Source organism: Poecilia formosa, unplaced genomic scaffold (assembly GCF_000485575.1).
Source record: "Poecilia formosa unplaced genomic scaffold, Poecilia_formosa-5.1.2 Scaffold94, whole genome shotgun sequence".
Lineage (NCBI taxonomy): Eukaryota > Metazoa > Chordata > Actinopteri > Cyprinodontiformes > Poeciliidae > Poecilia > Poecilia formosa.
Genome location: NW_006800033.1, coordinates 442,711 through 467,573, shown reverse-complemented (window position 1 = coordinate 467,573; position 24,863 = coordinate 442,711). Strand labels below are relative to the sequence as shown.

Sequence of the window (24,863 nt, the reverse complement as noted above, 5' to 3'; positions counted from 1 at the left end):
TCTTAACAAATACTTTTCCACTCTTACTTGAGTCATTTCTTGGAGGGCTACATTTTACTTTTACTTGAGTATAAATATACTGCTCAAAAAAATAAAGGGAACATTTCACTTTAATTTTGTGTGTGGCTCCAAATCCAGGCCTCCATTGGTTAATAAATTTGATTTCCATTGATGATTTTTGTGTGATTTTGTTGTCAGCAGTGCACATTCAGCTTTGTACAGAACAAAGTATTCAATGAGAATATTTCATTCATTCAGATCTAGGATGTGTTATTTGAGTGTTCCCTTTATTTTTTTGAGAAGTATATATTGAAGTAGGCTACCGCTCATTTTACCTGAGTATAATTTTTGCACACTCTGCGTATATATTTGTATGTTCCGCAAGCTTATTAATTAAAAGCAATATAGAAATCAAGAACAAACATAACCTATCGAAAAATCCGAACACCGGACAGTAGGTGGCTGCGAACTATATATACACTGCTCAAAAAAATAAAGGGAAAACTCAAATAACACATCCTAGATCTGAATGAATGAAATATTCTCATTGAATACTTTGTTCTGTACAAAGTTGAATGTGCTGACAACAAAATCACACAAAAATCATCAATGGAAATCAAATTTATTAACCAATGGAGGCCTGTGTGTGTGTGTGTATGTGTGTTTTTTTTTTGTTTGTTTGTTTTTTAAAGTTCTTTCACTGACCTGAAGGCCCCCGGACCTCATGTTGGGAACCACTGTTGACTCTGCTCCATTCATTCCAGCCTCATCTGACTGAGGGGCAGAGGCAGGCTGAGCTCTAGCGGCCAAAACTCTCCTGCAGCTCCTCTCCATCAGCCGTCCCCCTCGGCCAGTTGCTGCTCCCCGGCTTCGCTTCCCCCCCTCACCTCTCTTCGTTCGAGTTGTTTTTGCTGGGTCTGTCTTCCTGTGGCTGTGAGCATGCAAAGCACCGAGCGACACCGAAACAAGATTGCTGCGCCGACATGGACGAAAGGGCTACTTATATTTTACAAATGCACTTTATATTTATTCATCTTTAGTCTGGGACTGAAGAGGAGCGACACGGGTGAGGAGAAACAAACAAAAACAAAAAAACAGAACAACGCTCTTAGCGTGATTTTTTTTTTTTTACAACACAAGTTAACGGGTTTGTGAAGATATCCAGCCTAAATGACTTATTGTTTTCATTTGCTCGTCTGACTTAAAAAAAAAACAGCATTCAAAATGATATTTAGGATTTTTGCGCGCGCGTGTGTGTGTGTGCGTGTGTGTGTGTGTGTGTGTGTGTGTTGTGGAATGCTACGATCTAAAAGTCCGAGCATTGAGTGGAACCAGATGTGGAGGCAAATGAGGGGAGCAGGGAACTGGGGGCTCGGTTTCTATATTTTACAGTTTCCTTTGAATCTAAACTCCCGGTTGCTTTTGTTTTGCTTCGTGTTCCTGATGGGAATTTAGGTTGAATTCGCAAAGCCACAGACTGTGAAGTGACGCTTCATATTGGCTCCCTGCGGGTAGATGTGACCTTTACGTCCTGACTGTTGCAGGCTGCAATTAACACAGAGAGAGTCCGATCAGACACCAGGACACTCCGGAACCAAAAGAACCTCACTGACAGGGTTTGACCATTTGGTCAGATCAGTTTGAAATTTCTCAAAAAGGTTCAAATTGATGTGGAACCAAACAAAACGACGTTTTATCTTGATTATTATTATTATTTTTTATTTTTAATGCTACATGCTCTAAATATATTTTCCTTTCCATTATCATCGTGCATTGACTCTACAAACTGACAACAGACTTTTTGACTTATTATGAAGGCTTAGTTTTCCATATGCCTATTGAAGCAACTGCAGATCAGCTGGTTTGTTGAATAAAATCTTTTGGATTTATCACAGTTGGCATTTCATGGGCTCCTTTACAACTTTTTTTTTTTTTGGCTTTGTTGTGTCTCCTCTCTGATTTCATTGTGGAGAAAAGGTTTGTGGGGAGTTCTCCTTATTTTATTTGGCAGATCTTCAGTATTTGCCCAATGTGAAGCAAAATGTCTGTAATTTATCAGTCCGGGAAGAATTTGTTGGAAAATATCTGGAAATGTTAGTCCAAAACGTAAACGAACACTTTGACGAATGTCTGTGAATCCGTGATGGGAAGTTTCCGTTCTCCTCGTCTTATTCTGGTTTGTAAATCGGACACCCTTCTCCTGAGGTGCCACTTTCCCATGCTGCCTACAAAACCTGGACACTCTTCGTCTGTCTCTTTCTCCCGTGCTTCTGGAAAACAAAGCACTGACAAAACTGATTTTGAGAATACCAGTTCCTGTTTTGTCATAGTGATTAGAAATGATCTTTTGTTTTCCCTGCATTCCAGGTGCGTTTAGGATAAGACGGAAAGAACAGAAAATGTTTGAGAAAAACAAATGAAATAAAGGTCTGTCTTACAATTTATGATCTGACATCAGCATAAGGTTATATTCCAACTATAATAAAGAGTTCATTGTAAAGCTTTTTTTTTTCAAACTTAATATTCAAAGCTTAAACTTGCAGTTGTTTAGTCAGCCAGCTAAGTTGCGTAACGTCCTCAGTGACGGAGACTCTGGGAATATCTGACGCTTTTGGAAAACGTTGCTGGCTGCCCATGAATGCCCGTTTCATCTCCTTTTGGTAAATGATGTCAGCGTTGCAAAAGAAGATCTTGGTGCTGGAGTAGGAGAGGAGGATGAGATAACAGCAGGAGAGCCGTTGTTGCTTCACTTTCACGGCCCTCGGCGGCTTAGGGTTAATCTGCGAGGAGCTTCCTCACATCAAACATCCAGCCGTGTCCTCTCCAGTGTGGATTAAAGCTCCTGTGGGAATTTTCTTCTTGACTTCTTGAACTTCGACTTCAGGTTGTGGTGCTGTTTGAAGGCTGATCGGTGTGCGCACATGTGCACAAAAGAGTTGTGTAGGTTGTGGGTCAGGAGAAGGGGAGTTTATGGAAGAAGATGTTTTCTTTTATTCACAATAAGAGAATTTAGACTAAGTTATGTGTAGTTGTCAAGGCCATCATCACCGTTTTCACAAAGCAGAGATGAACTGAATAAGAGCAATCCTGAAATAGAGGTTTTTACAGTAATGTTCAAGTAGAAAGTGAAAAATAGTGAAAGTTAGCAGATTACTTAAGTCTTTTTGGGTCTTGAGAATGTAGAGCATAGATTTTCAGCATACTTTGATATTTGATATGATTATTAGCAGAGCTTAGAGGCCTTGATTGTTGATTTCTCTTCTTCACACGTTTGTATTTGATGGTAACCTGAAACCTGGTTTGGTTTAAAAGCATTCTTACTGCTTTTACTATTCAAATAACTCCACATAGTGACTTAAAAGTATAGTATCGTCGCAATTTTTTGCTAATTTCTTCAGTGAAATAATTCACTTGCTTTTAATCTTCCTAAAACATTTGCACACTTCCTAGATGTTTCGTTCATGAATGACCGGGTCAAAGAGAACAATCGTCAGCCTCTTTTGCTCAATGCAAGCAAACATGGGATTGAATTTTTTTGCGGCTGATCACATCTGAGGACAGCCTAGAGTTTATGGATCAGTATCATGTCCCCGTCTTCCACAGTGAGCCAGGCGTTACGGGTCAGCAAGCAGTGCACCTTATTGGCTCTTTATGTGATTAAAAGCTGTAGATGCAACTCTTACGTGCTAGAATATCAGACCAGACAAGACAAACAATTAATTAAATATCTGATAAATACGCGTTGATAAAGTTTTGCTGGGTGATGTTAAAAAAAAATCAGCAGACAGAAGTGACATTTTGCCGTTATTTAACTTGTTTCCATTATACTAAAACACAGCGAATTCTTGAATCACATTGTCTTGTTTATCCTATGCTTTTATTGCCCCAACCACCCCCAGGAGTTGCATTGGCTCCCATTCAAACCAAAGGTGTCAATTTTCCCACAATACAGTGCAGGAGCGCTGCACAAGGACGAAGTACCTTCATGTTTTTCCATACAGAATCCATCTGCCATTTTGTGAAAGAAGGCTGGGGGCAGAGAATAAAAAGGAAGGAAAGCAGATTCAAGAGATTTCAAATTGAAACTGTCCATCAGAATAATACACATGTATTATGTTTTTTTTTTTTGTGGCAACAAAAAAAGAATACATAAGAAGATTTCAGAAAAATGCCAATTTAAAAAATGACAGCTACTGAGAAAAATTTTAACATCATTGGTGGTCTTTGCTTCCACTTTTTCCAGTTTGACCCAGTTCTGGTTTGTATTACTTGATTTAAAGCATCAAATTCCATTTTAATTAATCAAATCACCTTCTTATTTGAACTTTTTCTTTATTCCTCCAACTCCTTAATGAAACTGGATTGCTATTTTGTTTCTTAAAGGCAACACATTTGGTTTGATTTTAGTCTTGTGGAGGGAACTCAGTAAACTGGAAGTAAACAAGTCTGACGTCTCTCTGTCTCTTCAACCAAAGCTTTGTTGTGAAGCCACAAGGTTTTTTGGGGAGCATTTGTAAACAAAATTAAAAAAAAAACATGCTGCAAAAATAATATTTTTGGTGTTAGAAAAATATTTGTGGTAATTTGTTTTTTTCCGCACCTTACCCAAAAAACGTGCACACTCTGGCTGTAAGGAGCTAAAAAAAGGACATGCGTCAGTCGTGTCTTTCAAATTACAGTGATTCATATGCCAGGCGTGATGATCCATTGTCTCTGTATGCATAAAAACAGAAGAAGATGTTATTTGTTCTTGACCGGGCGGTAGGAAGCCAAGGATTTGAGCTGACCGGGGTAACAATCAAGGCATGTTTTTTACCTAAAATCCCAGGGATCTTTCACAAACTCACTTCCGGACCCTGCAGAGAAGGAATGCTGAGGGTTCTTCTCTATTTTGTCTCAACATCAGCTGCAAGAGTGGAGAGTTCTGTTAATTTTGGCCATTTTCCTTTTAAACACTTTTGATTTGGATTCTTGTGTGTGTCTCTCTCTGTCCCAGATAAGTCTCACACTTATCTGCTCAACGGTCTTGATTTGTTGATTACCAGTCCTTATAAATGATAGTAAAGTAGTTGGAGGAAATCATCTTTTGCTTTATTCTCAAGAGTCTTTATGGCTCTTGAGAATAAAGAGCCATGTAGTGGCTCTCTTTCCCGCATCTCTTTTTACGTGGAAAACTCTCTAAGAGATTTCTTCTAAAAACGTTTTTAAGCACTGTGTCGAACCAAGTGGAAGATCACCACTGACTCATGTAGAAGGTTTCAAATTCATTCGGCAGATCCTAGTCATAATAAAAGCATCCATCCTCAAAAACCACTGTCAGTTGCTTTCCCGGTACAACATGAACCGGACGAGCAACTGGTACTTCAGCTTCTAACACGGTTATGCGTATCGGGTTGTGTTACATAATGTTTACTCTGAATATTAGAAGGTATTTTAGGATTGCCAGAGGATGAGTTGTTACTACGTTGCAATGTACAGATTGACATCCAGGACTGAAACTAGTTCAAACCCAGCCGGGCATCCGCTGTTGGTGGTAACGATCCGGTCCCTGACCTCTTAGCTGTTAACACAAAATTCTGTTTTCATCCCTGTTATTGACCGCTGCTGCCGTTTCCGTCTCTCTCTCTCTTTGCACAGCGCCAGTGGACTCTGATGACTTTGCGTTCTTCCTTGAGGGCACCAGCATGTGCCTCGGGGTGATGACTGACTCTCTGAGCCTGACGGCGGACTGCGAGGATCCCCTCCAAAGATGGAAGTGGGTGTCTCGTGGGCGCCTGTTCAACCTGGGCTCCTCGTTGTGCCTGGGTTTGAACACCAGGAACCTCACGTACAACTCGCAGTATCCTCCGATAGCCATATACACATGCGATCGAGAGCCCCCCAGGGTAGACTGGACCTGGAACTGCGACGAGGTGCTGGAAAAACTCAACAACTTCTTTCAGTCCCCGGCATTCTTCAACGGGTCGACTATGTTTGGCTCAGCCAAATGGAGACTGTATGGTGACGACCAGGATCTCTGCTCCAAGACATATCAGGGTAGGCATCACATGTCTAATGTCACTTATCTGGAGTTTTACTGATGCATAAATGATAAGTTTGGGTTTGGGTTTGTGATAAATATCTAATCTGAAGTTATACAAATCAAAATTTAGTCTTTGTAAATCCAGTTTTGATGTGTTTGGTAACAAAGTCTTATTTAAACACCCACCTGAGTCCAAATTTCAGCAGGATTGGGTCAGAGGTCAACAACCTTTACAATGAAAAAAAAATGAAAGTTAATATCAAACTATAAAATCCCAAACCCAAAAGGACATTAAGACAGATCAGGATTCGTCTCTGAAATAATTTTTCACCACAAATGTCTTTAGTAAAACCTTCTTATAGAGTATTGTGATGAGGCATGTGTCCCTATTTCTTCTCTTGTTTGTCTATGTCCTTGCTAGCAAAAGTTACGAATAAAGCTAATGATTTTGATAGCATTTGGATACGATGGTGCGCATCTATGTTCGGCCTGTTTTGCCATAATAGCCCTAAACCAATTGCCTTTAAGCTTACCTAATTAGTAAATGTAGTGTAAATCAATCTCAGTGCATGTGTTGTGTGAAGACCAAAGCACACACCAGACAGGTCAGGGATAAAGTTTTGGAAAAACTTAAAGCAGAATTTGGTTAGAAAACAACTTCCACTTCCACTTCCACTTTGGACATGCCATTTAATCATAATACAGCCGGAAACCTCCCAAAACATGTTGGTTCACTTTTATCAGACAGTCAAGATCCCCATGGTGAGTCTGAGGGAGCTGCTCAAGTTTCAGAGTGTGTATAATCAAAGTTTATTTTAATAAAACAGCAAATGACTGAAGAGGAAATGACTAGCAAACTGAATGAGAAGACAATAACAGAAACACAGGACAGTCCTGGAAGGTAACCCAATAAACATACAATAACAACAATTAAACTGTTTGGATCAAATCAGATTCATGTGTTTGTGTTTTGCAATGCAATTTTTTATTTATTTATTTTATTTTTTATAAAGGATTGGCTTAAAAAGGCAGCATTATACATAGTATGTTACACTTTTCAGATTTTTACTCACAAAAATCTGGAAAAGTTTCTGGACGATAAATTGTCCCTGAACTTATTGTGGTAAATGTTAACATTTTTCTCTTGAGACCAGTTTCAAGTAATAACAATGCAGGTTTGCCATCTCAGAAATCAATAAACTTTAATTTTGTAAAGAACATGTAACACTGGAACTGGAAGAAGTTTTAAACAAAACGACCAAAATCAAGAAATGAAAACAACTCACAACAGAAACCATAAATGCAATGGCTTAAGAAGACTCTGTAAGAAAAAATTGTCTTTAAAAAATATATATTTTTTGAGCTCCTTTTAATTTAGCATGTGATTAATTGATTAATTGTTTATTGCGACAGGATTTAGCACCATGAGTACTTTTACAAAGCACTGTAAAAGTTGCAGAACTCTGGGTCATGAGGTTGGAAATTGTAAAGTTACCTTTTTTATTTAGTCTTTATTTTAAAAGTCAAATTACCTTAAACGGCTTATTGAACTGAAAAACCGAAAACAAACGATTCAAGAAGCTGAACTAAACTAGCCGGATAAATTCCTGGTTGTCTGGCTTTGACTCTTTGCTTCCTGACTGAGCCATTCCACAAGGCAGAATATAATTCTTTCCCCCTTTTTTTTTTGCTCTGGAAATCGTTTCTGTTACTGTAAATTAAGGATAACACATGCAAGCGCATCTCGAACATTTCCCCAAACACATGCTCAGCCACGCAGTGACCCGGCGAGCTGCTCCCTCCTGCGTGTTTCCGCCTCTGTGCGGCAGATGGGCTTACTGTTTGTGGATGCCACAGCTGTATCCGATCAAACGGATAAAAGAGAGCGCCGCTTTCAGGGGATGTTTGAGGAGACGGAGTGGCCCACCAGTGAATGCCCCCGCCAGTGTTTGTAAACTGCCGTTTTCCTTGGCCTCAAGCATATTTGCTTGTATGTAGAGTTTTCATTTCAGATTAAAACTAACCACCGTGGCTCTTAGCTAAGCCTCCTTTCCTGCTGTCTGCGCCGTCCCTGCAAATATTAAATGTTTTGCAGGAACGACTGCAAGCCTCAGCGAAGTCTAGTCTGTAGTTAACAGGTTCTGCTTGACTGCAGCCAAAACCAGAACATCTCCCTGCACTTTTTTCATCATCTCTCCTCTTTTTTTGCTTTCATGTGGCAGGGTAACTGCATGCTCTGAGCTTTTTCACTTTCAACCAGCGATCTTTGCAAGTTTCTGTGTGAAAGAGTCCTACTGGTGCAGAAGAAATGCCTCTAGGTTTAGTCATGTCCAATACAGCCAGTCAGCCTGATGTGGGGAGGGAGGACAGAGAGAGGAAAAGCTTTTTCTCTCTGGTTTTATGGCTGCTCTCCTTCCACTGGCTTGATTTGTTTTGGAAAGAAAGCGTCTTCCTCCGTTTCTCCTCTTCTTTTACTGTTTTATCCTCTTGTTTTATTGTGTTTCTAAGCTGGTGCTCTTCCACAACGCCTTCAATTGACGTCTAAAATATTTCTCGTCTTTCATAACCGATGATTCTCGCACGATAAAAGACATTTAGTCTTGCAAGGAAAAAAATAAAAATTAAAGAAGAAACCCAGAGCCGCTCGCCACTGTTTGACTTCCTGTTTTCGTTGTAAGATCATCCTCTGTTTTTGCCTCCTGAGAAAACAAACGCCTCCTTTAGGACCCTCACCTTTGAAGGCCCACACAAGCATTTCCAGTCTCTCATACGATTTCTGTCCAGAGATCTACACCATCCAGGGGAATTCTTATGGGCGGCCCTGTTACCTGCCCTTCATGTACGAGGGCCAGTGGTTTCACAGCTGCACAAGCACGGGCCGTGAAGACGGCCACCTTTGGTGCGGAACCACCTTTAACTACGACCGGGACCAACGCTGGGGGTTCTGTCCTGTGAAGAGTAAGTTCTCACCCGATGTGCTCAGAACGAGACCCGTGGGGGAAACTTTGCCGGATCCGAACCGTCTGGCTGACACTTCAGACCTTTGTTCCCCCTCGCAGGCAGCAGCTGTGAGACATTCTGGGATACGGACCCCCTGACAGACAGCTGTTATCAGTTTAACTTCCAGGCCACTCTGTCTTGGAGCGAGGCTCAGCGCAGTTGCAAACAGCAGGGGGCAGACCTGCTGAGCATCGGCAAGCTCCATGAGCAGACCTACATCAATGGTAAGTAGATTAACTTTATATGTTCTCCTTTTCAAGCCTAAACTCTACAGTGCTTTTATTGTGACAATTTAACGAGGACATGTTTTTAATATCTCTGAACAATTAGTTTGTCAACTAAGATCAATTGGAAAGTATGTGTGATTGAACTGAGATGATTGTGTGTGTGTGTGTGTGTGTGTGTGTGTGTGTGTGTGTGTGTGTGTGTGTGTGTGTGTGTGAAGTGCCTCTTATAAAAATAATCTCATCTACAAATATTATGAATGATTTTGCACATTCTTTCAGATTGTGCAACTTTTTTATTCAGTTTTTATTGGATTATTTGGTGATTTTTTTTTGCATCTCACCTGATTGATGAAGCGGTGACCTCTCCTGTGTATATTTAGAATCTAACATTGTTTTTGTTGTATTTTTGATTTGCTATGTAAATTACAGAGGCGTCACTTTGTTTAATAAAACCTCGTGTTATTTCAGAAACACATTTCCTCTGCTTGTAGGTATTCTGAATGCTTACAGCTCTTCTTTATGGATCGGCCTCAATGACTTGGACATCAGCGGCGGCTGGCAGTGGTCCGACTCCTCACCAGTCAAATATCTCAACTGGGATAAAGGTCAGACTGGGAAAGCAACCCCAACCTCTTTGTTTTTGTAAATTTCCCACAAAGGGCTGCATCCAGACTCATTTTAGAAACAGGCTCTCTATTCAAACATCCATTTATGAGTGTTACAGTGCGCCCACAGTGAGTTGGTGATTTTTTTTTTTGTTTGTTTGGTTTTACTAAAGTTTTGTGTGTGTGTGTGTGTGTGTTTTGCTGAACTACAGAGCATCCGACTCACGCCGAGGACGACAACTGTGCCGTGGTCCAATCTGAATCGTCGGGACGCTGGCAGAACCGGGACTGTACTGAAGCTCTGCCGTACGCCTGCAAGAAGAAGCCCAATGCCACTCTGGAACCCTTCACCACAGGTCCATAAATTTAGCTTTCATCAGCTAACTAAATCAGATTCCGTTTGGCCGAAGCCTTTACAGTAAATTGACGGTTTTATTCTGCAGATTCATGGACAGACAATCACAAATATGAGTGTGATGTGGGCTGGCAGTCCTTCCAGGCCGGATGCTACAAGCTCTCGTCAGACAAGAGCGAGTGGAATGCGGCTCAGAAAGCCTGCCAGAAGATGGACGCCAACTTGGTCAGCATCCACACTCTGCCAGAGCTGGAGTTCATCATTCGCAACTTAAAAAAAGGTGATTTGCTGCAATAGCACGTCACTCTCTTCTTTCTCTTCCTGCAGTTTCCCGAACCTGGATACTGGTTTGTGTTGTAGCAGCTTCTGGAGTTAAGGATTGAAATGGATACTCTGACCGGTGCATTCTAGAAAACGATGCCAAAATGACTGAAAAAGTTTGCTTTAGAAGAAGAAAACAATTTAAATACTGGTCATTCCTCATGTCAGAGGGGTTTATTACCTCCAAAGTCATCTTCTTTTCATCTTGTTCACATTTTTTTTTAGAGCTGGATTTAAAAAGAATTAATTGATGGATTTGAATTGATTTTCCTTTGAACGCCCCAATATAGATAAATAGAAACCTTACATTGATTCTTTTCCCCAAAATTCTACACGACTTCTTGAAGTTATGTAGATCTTTTCACACATCGCAAAAGCATTGAAAGCACCACATTTAAATTACGGCATTTTTGCTTGCTTTGTCATGCAATTGCATTAGTTTCAATTCTTAGTCTAAACACTCATATTTTTACTAATGAATCGAAGTGAACTCAAATGAATCGAAAAGTATGTCAAATTGAATCTCGTAAATTTCGTAAATCCGAATCGATACTCAGTCAGTATTACTGTTTTTTTTTTCTGTCTCCAGACATCGATCAGGTGTGGATAGGCCTCCATGACAGAGAAATGCAAATGGACTTCCAGTGGACCGACCACACCCCCGTTATCTTCACCTTCTGGCACCCGTATGAACCCAACAACTTCCGCAACACGCAGGAAGACTGCGTCTCCATGTGGGGCCCTGTGAGTAACCTCAGATAGTCGCCCCCCCTGCTGGGTGTGAGTGTTCTCCGTTCGGATACGTAAACCGGCCGTTGTGTGCAGGAAGCCCGTTGGGATGACGTCCCCTGTAATGCGACTCTGCCCTTCATCTGCAAGAAGCCGGGAACAAAGAGCGACGGGAAGCCCCAAAACCAAGAGTGCAAACAGGTGTCAAATGTTTTCTTTCATTGCGTTTGCTGCTAGAAATGATTACTTTTAAATCACATTAAAACACATTACATCTTTTTAAACTTTTGTTTGTTTGTGTTCGTTTTGTTGCCCTTTTTGAGGTAAAAATGAATATTCTACGTCAGATAGGATAAAACCATGATCTGTTTGTTTGACATTCAGTTTAAAATCCACAAAAAACTAAAATCAGCTCAAACTGGACCAGCTTTGCTAAACTCATCTCCATCTTTTTGTGAATTTATAGCCAATAATCGTCGCCTCCTTTGAGCCTCTCGTAGCTCATAGTGTTTAGAAATGTAAACGCATGGTCATGAGGTAAAAGGAAATCCGTGTGTGTGTCCTCAGTGTGTTTTTTAGTTTACCCCAGATAGCTTTAAAGTATTAATGCTTTAAACAAATGTATGTCTGGAGATCAATGATGGTGTTTTATCTCTTTCCCTGAGGAGCAGTCTGGCAGATCAATTTCTCCTGCTTCTGGAGATAGTGCGTTGCTTTTCTTTCTCAGCATAACTTATGTGCTTTATGTGTAAATGAATAAAGAGAGAGTAAAGCGCAAAGTTAAAGCCTAGGGGGGGGAAGTTTAGGACTACCAGATTCTAAAACAATATGAAAATCTGAATGTTGTGTTTGCACCGCTTGCATTTTTTTGTCTAAATTATTTAATCAATCATGGTTTTAGGTCCTGATTTTGCTAAGAGATACCCTCAGTGAACTTTTCCACATTCTCTCATTTTACAACCATAAACTTAAATTTTTATTATTGGAATTTTATGTATGTATGTATGTATGTATGTATGTATGTATGTATGTATGTATGATAGTAAAGTAGATGGTTATCTAAATGGTTTTCAAACAAAACTTTGTGGCATTGATTTTTATTCATTTTTATTCAATTCTAAGACTCGCAAAACAGTAAATATACAGTAAGAGGAAAGACTTGACTTAAAACTGAGTTGGAGGTTTCAGTAGGAAAATTATTTAAAAAAAAATACAGTCAGTTATTCTAGAGATGTTTACATAAAAAAAGAGTAATTTGTTAGAAGAGCTTAAAGTCCAAACCTTGGTTAAACTGAGAACTGTGGTGAGACTTGAAAATTGATGTCCACAGCGCTCTTCATCCAATTGAATGAGCAAAAAGCAAAGTTGGCAGAGAAATGCTCCCAAGTGGCTTGCAGCTTTCCTTGGAGCAAAATGTGAATTTTATAAAGCTCTCACTAAATCCCAACCCATGTTTCTCTTTCCAGACTTTTTATTTGCAAAACGTGTCCTTTCACTGCACTACATTGTGTTGGTGAAGTACATAAAGTCCCAATAAAATGCAGTCGTGGTTGTGAGGTGATAAAGTGTTAAAAAGGTTCAATGGGCTTTTCACTTTTGATCAGAACAACTTGCCGCAGTGAAACAGGGAGGAGAGGTTTTAGTTTCAGCAGATCTGTCAGCTCAGACTTCGATAGAGCTTGAATGATTTCCTAACTTGTTTGTGCAAAAAAAACTAAAAAACTAAAAAGAGTTTATTCTCACAACTTTGAAAGTTATAATTTTCATGCAGAATCTTCCCTCACTTTGCCTGCTGGCAGGAAAAATTTAGGGCAGAAAGTGTTATCTCTGTGTCTGTCTTTAACATTTCATTCTGCAGTTACTCACTTCACTATAACTGATTAGATCCTCTGTTTTGTTTTTTTTATCAATATCTGTCAGATGTTGCTTCCTGGATATAAAAGAAACACATTTTTTTTTTTCTCTCTTTGGCTGTCTTCTCAGGGATGGAAGTGGCACAGTCCAGCTTGTTACTCGGTCGGAGAAGATCTGTCCACCTTCGATGAGGCCAGGAAATCCTGCGAGGCGCATGAAGCTGCTCTTATTACTATAACAAACAGGTAGATCTGGAGCACACACAGTTAGATGCACAGGAAAGCTTCTTTGCACCGATTGAAATGCTTCGTGCTTCATCGTAAAGATTCGAGCAGGCATTCGCCAGCAGCCTGGTGTTTGGGCGCTCTGGAGATTCGTTTTGGATCGGGCTCAGTGACCAGGTTTCTCACGGGTCATTCCGCTGGCTGAGTGGAGACGAAGTGACCTACACCCACTGGAATCGAGACCAGCCGAGTAAGTCACACAAGTCAGCTTTAATAACATCTCTATATGAGTTTTGTGTGGTTATGTAGCCTGATGTTTGAGAAAGCTCTGAAGGGCTGCAAAATTACACGTTTCACTTCCGAAATAGTTATTCTCACACAAATTGCATAGCCGACGCTGCTCTGCCTGAAAAAAAAATCTCAATTTTAATGATAGATGTTGTTTCCTTCACTTAATATGACACATGTTTACAACCTGCAGAAACACTTAGTGCGAGCCCTGAGAACCAGCCCCCGTCAGTAAGTCCTATTCAGCTCTGCAGGCAGATGCCACTTTCTTTAGATGGACACACTATGTGGGTCAATCAGATGCAAAAATAGGCGACGATCACAGTGCCAACTTTGCATGATTTTGTAAATTATGATAATTTAATGCAAAGTTGCCCTTTTTAATGCACTTTCAATGCAATGTTTAGAGCAACTTTGCATTAAAAGTGTCATTATTTACCGAATGACACTTCATGACAACTGTCATAAACATTCATTAAGACTTCTTTATGTTATGACAGTGTCAAGTCAGAGTTATGCACACCCCTTCAAATAAAGTGTTACCGAATTGCCTTGTGAAAAATAACTAATTTGATCAATAGTTTATAATTTATAATATTTGTGGCTGCAACAATACCCAAAGCAGAACAACATTCAGTCTGTGTGGTTAGGCATTTGTTTCATCATTTCATCACTACAAAATACACCAGAATTGTTGTTTGTTTATTTTCTTGCTACATCTTTTTATACCTTTGCACTTAGAATTTATATAAAAAGGCTTATAATCTAGTAATTACATTTTTTTTCATTATTTAGCAGGAAATTATGTCCAAGAGTGAATTAAAACCAGGAAATGCTTCCTGGTTTTATACTTGCTTTTTTAAAATAGTTTTCTCTTATGTTTCAGTTGTTTCCATATCTACTTTCTCTTTTCACTTTTCTAATTTCTCTGAATGGTTTTCATTGATTAGTTTTCTTTCTCGGAGGGAGTTCAATCTAATCGACTGTCTGAGATTTTCAGTTCATCAAAACTCAAGTTTCCACTTTGACTCTTAGCCAATTTTGGATTTATTTAGCAAAATAACTCCACACATGGAGTTACGGTGCAACTTAATAAACCCTCAGCAGAGGAGAACTAACTGTGCTGTAATGGAAATTTGATTCATAGAAGACATAATTTCAGAGATGTGTCCATAAAACAGGCATGGTTGAACCGATCGATTCAAAAATATATTGACTCAGTGACTTTCTCTTAGATTGAAGCCTTGGTGCTTTCGTTGATAAAACGGGAGTTTTTGAAAACCTGAATAAACAAACCCTAAATCTTTCATGAAGTTTTTACAGTTGTCTTGGTAACCTACATTTATATGGACAGTAAAATCCTCGCATTAATTTGCGTCAGCAGATATCTTTACACATGTGTGAGAGAGAGCAGGTTGATTGTATTAAATACCTGCCAAGCAGGAATGAACACATTTTTTTTTTCTTTTCATATGAACAATGAGAGCAGCAGAGCACGCACAGACTGCCCTGATGTGCTTTGTGCGTTTTGAGAAAAGATCAAACACTTCTCCACTCGTAAGAAATCTGAGTTTCCACTTATCTCCCCCTCCAACCATCTGAATTAGCAAACGTCCGCGGTGGCTGTGTTGTGATGGCAACCGGCTCTGCGATGGGTCTGTGGGAGGTGAAGGAGTGCGCCTCGGCGAAGGCGAAGTTCATCTGCCGCCAGAACCAGGACACGTCTCTGAGCCCCGAGCCCCCCGCTCCTCAGCCCACCCCCAGCCTCAGCGGCGCCTGTCCCAAGGACTGGAAGAGCAACAGCAACCTGCGCTACTGCTACAAGGTTCAACCTGCACACTTTCACAGCCGCAGCACCAAGAATTGACACCTCGCCGTAAGTCGGGGAAACAGTTTTTGTCGCAGATGTGAGTGGACTGACGTCAGGTTTGTGTGCAGGTCTTTCACTCCTCCCAGTTGGAGCAGAAGCTGAAGTGGCTGGATGCTCACCTGTTCTGCCGGAAACACGGAGCCAACCTGCTGAGCATCAGCAGCCCTGAGGAGGAGCAGTTCGTCCTGCAGGTCCTCCATGAGAATTTTGGGTGGGTATCGTCTGTGACATGCAAATAAATGTTGAAATTGGCAAAAAAAATAAAAAATAAATAAAAATAAAAAAATGGTTGCAGCATTATGTGCCACATTAAAAGAGAGAAAAGGTTTGAAATTTTCAAAATTTTCATGAGAAATCCTGGAAATGTTACATTGTTGTTCCTGTTTTGTTATAGAACCCTCTACAAACCTTTGAGCACATGGTAATGTTTAAGCTTTAAAATCATTTTATCTTTTGGCATATGCTCACAATAAACATTTCTGAAAACTATTGGCACCGCTATTATTGACACCCAAACCAATTTCTAGAAAATAATTTCATTAAAGATTTGTTATTATTATTATTAAAATGAAGTTTCATTTCTCCAAACCACCTTTACAAAATGGGAAAGAAAAGAGAACATGTCAGAAAAGTTAATTAGATTTGTTTTGATAACCTAAATAATATAATCTATAGTCAGAATAATTAAAAAGTTAAAATCAACTGTAGCTGTGACAAAAAAAACGGCTTGATGTGAACCAAAGTTGCGTCTTTCTCCACATAATGATGCAAAATATATGAATATATGGATTTATTTTATGTTGTTTTTTTTACAATTTTATGTATTTTTGATCATGTTAACACCCACAGGGAGTCAGAAGAGCATGAGCAGCACTGGTTTTGGATCGGTCTGAACCGCAGGAATCCCATGGATAATGGCAGCTGGAAGTGGAGCGACGGACTTCCTGTGGGTGAAAACGTTCTCCAAACATCCATCATTTCCAAAAGAAGTGGACACAAATGATTGAAGAAAACGTTGTTTGTTCTCGACTCGCATCTCAGTTAACATACCGGAACTTTGGGCGCTACCACTACAACATCCGGCAGTGTGCTGCGGCAGACCTGGGCACTATGACCTGGCTGGCCATGCACTGTGACTCCGAGTTGGACTGGATCTGCAAGATTCCCAGAGGTATGAAATCACTACACCTTTTTTTTAATTAAAACCTTCCACTTTTTGCTCATTTATAAGTTCATCATTTTAGATTCAAGTTTCCAAAATGGGTATTGTGGTACATGCTCTCATGGAGTTAAGGGAAAAATTTGGACCTGTTCATTATTAAATCCCCCAAAAGTTTGGTTTCATCTGAGGGAAAACTCTCGTCACATTTCACCGTTGGCATGGTGTTCTTTTCTCTAATCTATTCTTTGTTGGCTAAATTTGGCTTCTTCAGACCATAAGACATCTGCTCTCAAGGATCTAGGAGATTTAAGCCAAACCCTTGGATGTTTTCTTTGAAAAAGAAAAAGAGCTTTTGTCATTTAGTGAAGATCTTTAGTCCAGAGCCACAGAGAATACAGAAGATTAGAACAGAATCGGTAATAAACAGAAATACTTTTAGAATTTCTATCAGCCTTTTAAGTTACAAGTACAAAGCTGAAGCTGTGGATTTTTTTGCTGCTCTTTTCCTGACTGGTACCTTTGTACAATTAAAAGATCTTGATCTTTTTTAACGTCTTTGCAAACAGCATAGGCTGCTAGACTTCTGATCCAGTGTCATTAGTGGCAGGTGTGAACGTGAAAGCTGAATGCTGCTACTGGACCGAAAGGTTTTAAAGTGTTAGCTTGGTGTTGTATGCACGTATTTTAAAGGTTATTGCAGATTTTTGTTGTTGTTGTTGTTGTTGTTGTTTTTATGCAAGTTGTGCAGAATATATTACATTACATTAAATGTAGAAAATTTTCTTAAATATTTACTTCTCTCTTTGTTGTAACTTTTTATTTCTAGTGCATAACACAAATCTGCTCTTTATTTCAGCTCTAATTTATTTTCCTTGTCCTTTCTCTTTTTCAGGAAGTGTTGAGCTGGAACCAGAAGTGACAGAAGGTCTGTTCAACTTATCCTTTTGGTTTCAATTTTCATTTTCACACACTGAAATCTTTTCTATTATCTGTTAGGAAATACTGCTCCAGAGTGGATCACCTTCCAGGAGGCTCAGTATAGGTTTTTCGACCATCGCACTACGTGGGATCAGGCCCAGAGGATCTGCTCCTGGTTCGACTCCTCGCTCGCTTCAGTTCACTCAGCTGAGGAGCAGGCTTTCCTGGCCAACAATTTAAGCAAGGTTCTGCTTTTTTTTAATATATATTTCTGATTCTTTCAAAGAGGCTATTAATTAGGTGTAACAATAGGAAATTGGTAAATTAATTGTATGATAAATTAAACTGAGCACAATAATTTCCATTCTGATAAATGTTTTCAACGTGCTATTTTGTTTACAGAGACATCGTAATCCATTTTATTCATGGTTTCAATTGTTTGTGGTTTTTAGTTCCTTTTTTTGTTTATTGCTGGTCAGTGGTGTTTTATTTTGGAAATGTAATATGTCTTCCAGTTCCAGTGTGGAGTGTTCTGTTAAACATAAAGTTTATACATCTTTGAGGGGGCAAACTTGCATTGTTATACCATTATCAGTTAATTACTTGAAAACAACAACAATATTATTGTTTATCGCAATCATTTCTGGTACAATTTATCGTCCAGTTTTATGCCATTATCATATTAGTTCAAAATGGTCTCAAAATGACAATATTATCATTTATCACAATAATTCCTGGGCCAATTTGTCCATACAGCGGAAAAGACACGTGCAAATTCATAATTGCATCCCACCTTAGCTACTTTTGAGCGTTTGTCTTCTACCTCCCCCCACAGAAAAAGTCCGAGCCGAGCTGGTGGCTTGGGCTTCACACCTACGAAAACGACGGACGTTTCCGCTGGTCCGACCACTCTGTGCTCAATTACGTTTCCTGGGCGCTTGGCAAGCCGCAACCAGTCAGCCGCGACCGCAAGTGCATTTACATGTCAACCAGCAAAGGTAAAATCAGCCAGAAAATAGATCTGATCAGACTAAACCACGTGCGAGCAGATGTACAACAGGTGAGCTTGTGTTTCTGCCACATGTACACAGGAGACTGGGCGGATCAGAAGTGTCACTCCGACTTGCCTTACATCTGTAAGCAGGTGAAGGACACCGGCACTATTCCTCCGACGCCATCGTCCCCTCATCCACCTTCTGGCTGTCCTACTGGGTGGTCACCCTATCAGCATAAGGTGCATCAAAACTACCTCGATTTCAAGATCATTTTATGTATTGCATCAAATTACTGAAACAAAATCTATGGTGTCTTAGTGTTTCAAAGTTTTTGAGTCAACTCGGGTCACATGGTCTGCAGCCAAGCTCAAATGTGAAAGCCAGCGAGGCACACTGGCTCTGGTGTCCAATCATTTAGATCAAGGTAACTACAAGTCGTGGAGTAAAGGCACGATCAGCAATGCAAAGCGGACGTGGTACAGCTGATTCTCTCCTCCCCAGCTTTCATCACCACCTTGTTAAAGAACGTCAGCACTGACCTCTGGGTGGGTCTGACCTCAGACTCCAAAGGTCACTTCCGGTGGACCAAAACTGGCCTGCTCAGCTACACCAACTGGGCGCCAGGAGAGCCAGTCGACAACAGCGGGCCCCACCACAACAAGACGCCGGTATTCCCAGTTGTCTCTATTCAGGTTGTGCTTTCGTCGGCGTTTTGTTGCCGTTCTGATGTCTCACCGCTGTCTCAGGGAAACTGCGTGGTGATGATTCACGGCAACCCAGAGAGGAAAACCGGGATGTGGGCTTCCCGAGCCTGTGAGATGACGCCGTTGGAGAACAATGGATTCATATGCCAAAAGCAGCCAGGTGCGGTGATGATCAGCAACAGCCAGAAGAGAAGTGTGCTGCGGATGAGTTGGCAAAACACTTCCTAATCATCATGTCTGACTTCAGATCGAAGCCTGCCTCCGGCTCCGGCCCTCATTCCCTCCTCCCTGTCGGAGCCTGTGGAGCTGGGAGGAGTGACATATCGGGTTGTGCAGAAGCGCCTTGACTGGACTGGCGCTCTTTACCTCTGCGAATCTTTGAACGGGACGCTAGCGGTCGTGAAGGATCCATACCAGCAGGCCTACCTGACGCTGCTCATCAGCAGCCTGCACCAGCCAGCCTGGATTTCGCTCTATAACTATGGCGTAAGCCCACAAACTCACTGATCTCTCTCTCTTTGACTTTGTTTTCCTTGCAGTGTAACAAATCCGCCTGCTCTGTCATGTCTGCTCAGGGACGAAGCTTTACGTGGTTAGGCGATGAAGAAGTGAAATACTCCAACTGGAAAGACGGACAGCCAAATCAGATGGCCGGATGTGGACACATGACCACCACAGGACAGTGGACCATGACTCCCTGCGATGCTAAGTTGGATGCTGCTATATGTCAAATTAGTGGTTTGTATCTCAGCCCACACTAAGCAAGCCAGTGGCTTTTTTTGTCACAATTTCAACAATTTAAATTAGTTATATATTGCTCTAATGGTAGACAACTGAGTTCTGATTATTAGTACACATGTGCTGTAGTTAAATAGTTATTTTTTTGCACTTTGGTCAATGTGAGACATTAGACAATTCTTTCTAAATACATTTTGATAAACTTTGGTTAATTTAATTGGCATTTTCTTGTGTCTTTCTGTTTTAAAGGGAAACAGGTCTCTGTGTCATATTGTAATGAAACCACAGTGAGACTTAACTCATTTAACTGAAAGAGCTTACAGTACGCACATAATATTAAAGTTTAAATGAAAAAAAGCAAAATGCCAAAACTGTACAAACTGTACCTGCAAGAAAAACATTAAACTAACTGTTATTAAACTAAGCATTTAAAAAGATTACAAGAAGTTTAGCCCCATGTTAAGCAAAGTATAAATACATAGTCATGGGTTTAAAGCAAGTGCCGTTTGTTCACTTCATTTTATTTGATTTGATTTTCTTCCATCCTTACAGATGAGCCTGTGAGCCATCAGTGGATTTACCCCGGACTTTGTCCCCACTCTGTGGGAGAGTGGGCCTGGGTTCCCTTCAGGAACCACTGCTACGCGTTCAACCTGCAGCTTCTTAAACTGCAGCAGGACGCGCTTGCATCCTGCAAGAAAAGTGAGAAAGCTTTACAGCAGCAGCTCCGAGCCGCCCCGACTTTCCCCACTCAGCCCATACGCATAACCTGCCACCTCGGACTCTCTCCATAGTGAAGCTGATTAACATGACATCAGTATCCTCATATATTTACTGGGCATATGGTGCAGTTGTTTGATTTAGTTTTGATCCATCTGTGTTTGTGTTATTCTCTTTTCCATCAGTGGGAGCAGAGCTTCTGTCCATCCTGGACGAGGCAGAGAACAGCTTCATATGGGAGCACATCCAGAGTTATGCAGAGCAGGCAAAGGGAGCTTGGCTGGGCATCAGCATGAAAGGTCCAGCAGCACTGCCTTCACAGCTTAAAAATACAGGCTTATTCATTGCACTTTAATTATTTTTAGATCATTTTCTTTATTGAATATGATTACATTTTAAGTTAATATTTCATTAAGGAATTCTGATGAGCAGCTCTTATCACGAAGCAAGGTGACCCATCCTGTAAAGCATCACTTGTTTGAAATGTGTTGTTATCAATCAGCGCAAATTGGGCGAAAGAGCATGAAATATACTTAGCTTGGTTAATGAGGAGATTAAATCCAATAAAACTGCACAGCTGAGGCAGAACTCAGCTGTGCAGGTGTCCTTTTTTTCCTCCCCAAGTTTCTCTTATCACCCTTCGTGCTGCTGTCACAGAGAGACGCCTGGTGTGGAACGAAGACACCGAGATGTCGTTCACCAACTGGGAAACGCGAAAGGTGGCGTTCTCGATGCTTTCCATCAATTCCTGCTTCTTGATCCAGAGCAACAGCGGCCGGTGGACGCCCGACTCCTGCAGAAATCGTACACACGGGGTGATCTGCAAACGGCCTCGCAGTACGTACACACGATGAACACAAGACGGTTGCAGTGAATTGCAAATGTACTCGTAACCTTCGAACTTTTCCACATTTCTTTCAAGTTACAACCACGAAAGTTTTATTCCATTCCAATTTCACGACTTGGTGAACTATTGTATTCTGCAAGTTACGCTTAAAGCACATAACGGCATGTTACCAGCGCATTTGAAAGAGACTTATTCAAAGAGTTAGCATTTATACTTTGAGAGAATCAGAGATTTAAAAAAGAAATCTAAAGTCAGAACTAAACAAAGGGAACGTTGTGTTTCTGTTTGGGGAACAAATTTGTCTAAAGAAACCGGACAAGGAAGACCAACTTTTACTTTTAAGAAAATTATAAAATGTAATATTTTATCAACGTATAATGAAATCTATTGATTCAGTGTAGTGCTTCATCTTTACACATAAAATATGAGTATATTTTTTCTTTGCTATTATTATTTTTATACGTCCACATTTCCTGTTTTGTGTTTATTGATGTATCTATATGGATGGTTGATTGATCATTAGTTGTTTATGGCATGTCAAATTGACTTTGGAGAGAATGGGTAGATTACATATAAGATATTTTTTTCTTCAAATTATTTTTCATGTAAAACTTTTGTTTATGTTAAGATAGAACATGTCCATTTTAAACTGTAAATGAATGAAATAAACAGAAAACACTAAATAGCATGAAATATTTTGAAAGCTATGTATCATTTCCTTTCATTTCATAGTTACGTTCTACCTTAGAATAGAATAGAAACCGCCTTTATTGTACTGCAAAGAGGAAGTTCAGGTGTAGCAAGAGCAGCAGATACATAGGTTCACACAAAAGGTTGCAAAATTGTTAAAAGCCGTTAACAAAAAAACAAGATAAACAATAATAATAATAATAATAATAATAATAATAACATACTGCACAAGGCTATAACAGAACCTTCTATTGGTCATTTAAAACCAAGATAAAATACATGGACTGAAACTCCTTCAGAAACAGTTTTCTTATTAATTTTGTACTTTTTCCATTTGTAGGTGCAGACTCATCCTCCACAACATGTAAACAGCTTTTTATTTATTCATTTATTTGATTCCTTTGATTGTCTTCTGCACAGCACTAAAAATTGCTTCATTTTCCCCAGTGGATGTCGACCACCTGCCCACTCTGATCGTCGTCATAGTGACGGCGTTGGTGCTGCTTCTGCTGATAGCCACTGTGATCTACCTGTACCGGCGGCGAACCGCAGGGTCTCGGGGTTCCTTCGAGGGAGCGCGCTACAGCCGCACCAACTCGGGCCTCGACGAGCAAGCCGAGAAGAACATCCTGGTGTCCGACATGGAGCTGAACGAGCAGCCGGAGTAACTCTGGACCGACCCTGGACTGGACCCCAACTGGCACCGGAGAGACTCAGATTGTTTTCTTACCCTTTTTAAACCAAACGTTGTTTTTTTGGTTTTTTTTGTTTTGTTTTTTAATGCCGAGAAGCTGTGTGGAGCACAGCAGATGTTTCCATTTTTAAACTGAATATCACAATTTAAAAAAAAAAAAAAGCTACAAATCAGATACATCCATCTGCTTTTTCTAAAATGCGTAGGCAGTTCACAATTGATCGACTGTGAACAGGTTTATTGCAACTGATTGCAAAACCAGTCTGATGAAATAACTTCTTGCCTGTTTCCAAAGTCAATTTTACCACACAGAGTTTTCCAGTCTTGCTCCTACTCGGACCGAAAAGACTAAAATCCACTTTGTTTCCATTGTCGACTACATTCCTCTGTAAGATTTCTTTTGTGTTGTCATGTCAGTATTAACCCAGACTTGAATGCATTTTTGTTTTGTTTTTTTTCCATTTGTTTCATTGGATTTGTCGTTATGTGTGCAGCTGTAGAGAAGCGTAAGCCGTGATGCGTGTGTGTGGTTTTCATGAGCCTGCCTCTCTCCCTCTTCTCCGACCTGACACGTCAGCAAAGGCTGTCAGGCGCAGGAGGAAGAAAAGAAGTCCAGATGTGAACACGCTAAAAGTGTTAAAAAAAAAAGAAAGAAAAGAAAAGAAAAAAGGGCTGCTGACCTCGAAGCGTCTGAGGGCGAACACTATAATTGTGCACATAAGTAGGACTTTGCATTGAAAGCTGGTCTTTAAATGGACTACATTGTCTTTTTTTAGTGCAGCACACACCCGGGGGGGTTGTTTTGATGCGTGATAAGAATTTGGAGCCATCAAGGCCTGAAATTCATTTTGTGGAGTGCAGTTTCTGCTCTGTGACTCTTGACTTTTGTTTGCCTTGGTTCTTTGTGCCTCCATCTGGAGCTGATTCGGCAGTTTTTTTTGTTTTTTATTTGAGCGCAGTCATTGTGTTATAAAAAGAGGTTTGTCATTTCAAAGCGGTCTAATGCTTCGTGTTTCATCACGTTTCTGTTTGTTGCATCAGCTCGGTTTTTGCTTTGAAGATGCTTTTTTTTTTCTTACCTGGAAGCAGCTTTACTTGTCCTGCAGAGATTGCCAACACTTGAACTCTTTGACCGGCCGCAAAAGAAAACATCTTCAATCGTGTATATACATATTTCAGTGCCAAAGAGTTTTTAAAACCAAATTCAGAAACCTACCATCTGCAGTGTGTTTTTGACATCTTGTTAAGATTTCAAAAATGTAACCTCCTTCTCCTGCTCTTGTCTCTTGAGTGCATTTCTCTCCCTCTCTCTGCTTGCAGGAATGCTTTGGAGCCATTTCAGTCTGAGGCTTTTGGTGTTTCACTAAGCTGCTGTGAAAAAAAGGGAGGAAAAAAAAAAACAAGATTGAGGGGGAAGGGAGGAGGTGTGAGTGCGTGTGTGTGTGTGCGTGTGTGAGATGTGCGTACGCGGTCTCCAGCTGTGGAATGTTGAGTCGGCAAGAAGAGCTCAGTGGCACGTCTGGAACCAATCAGAGAAGGAGAGCTTAGGGACACGAAGGGTCAGAATGGGGAGGGAATTTAAAAAAAATGGGGGGGAAAGCAGGATGAGGGAGTAAAGGGAGTAAACGGAGGAGAGCAAGGAGGAGTCAGGGATGTAGGTAGAGGGAAGGAGGAGTTCAACGGAGGCAGCATGTCCTCTGCTGGTGGATTCGTGTACAGGTCGCAGCAGCTGATCAAACTGGGAGGATTGAATAATGATGCAATAGTGCGCTCGCTTCGTTCCCCGTTGTCTGTGAAACAGGCCTGATCTCCCTGTGGATAAACCCAAAGGACCTGTTGGAATTTCTAAGAATTTTTGTGACATTTTTATAAGAAATTAATAAAGTTTTACGTCCTCTGA

At 40.5% G+C, this 24,863-nt stretch overlaps 1 protein-coding gene across 1 annotated transcript; it reads left to right on the top strand.

The window, feature by feature from the left end:
• The first annotated feature begins 706 nt into the window (after nucleotides 1-706).
• On the top strand, nucleotides 707-24,863 carry mrc2 (mannose receptor, C-type 2). Its single transcript, XM_007558052.2, has 29 exons — nucleotides 707-1,066; nucleotides 5,638-6,036; nucleotides 8,807-8,980; nucleotides 9,082-9,246; nucleotides 9,741-9,854; nucleotides 10,067-10,210; nucleotides 10,298-10,489; nucleotides 11,120-11,274; nucleotides 11,356-11,460; nucleotides 13,243-13,358; nucleotides 13,439-13,587; nucleotides 15,233-15,450; nucleotides 15,564-15,706; nucleotides 16,345-16,441; nucleotides 16,537-16,666; nucleotides 17,550-17,582; nucleotides 17,654-17,820; nucleotides 18,411-18,573; nucleotides 18,667-18,809; nucleotides 18,889-18,994; nucleotides 19,072-19,238; nucleotides 19,317-19,434; nucleotides 19,522-19,760; nucleotides 19,850-20,012; nucleotides 20,565-20,714; nucleotides 20,918-21,031; nucleotides 21,390-21,569; nucleotides 22,610-22,633; nucleotides 22,717-24,863. Exons 1-29 carry the CDS (start codon nucleotides 940-942, stop codon nucleotides 22,935-22,937), a joined length of 4,416 nt encoding a protein of 1,471 aa, XP_007558114.1. The 5' UTR covers nucleotides 707-939; the 3' UTR covers nucleotides 22,938-24,863.

Coding starts and splice junctions, on each gene's coding strand:
- mrc2 (XM_007558052.2), top strand. CDS start 940: ATGCAAAGCACCGAGCGACACCGAAACAAGATTGCTGCGCCGACATGG. Junction 19,435..19,521: donor CATATGCCAAAAGCAGCCAG/GTGCGGTGATGA, acceptor GTCTGACTTCAG/ATCGAAGCCTGCCTCCGGCT. Junction 19,761..19,849: donor TTTCGCTCTATAACTATGGC/GTAAGCCCACAA, acceptor ATGTCTGCTCAG/GGACGAAGCTTTACGTGGTT.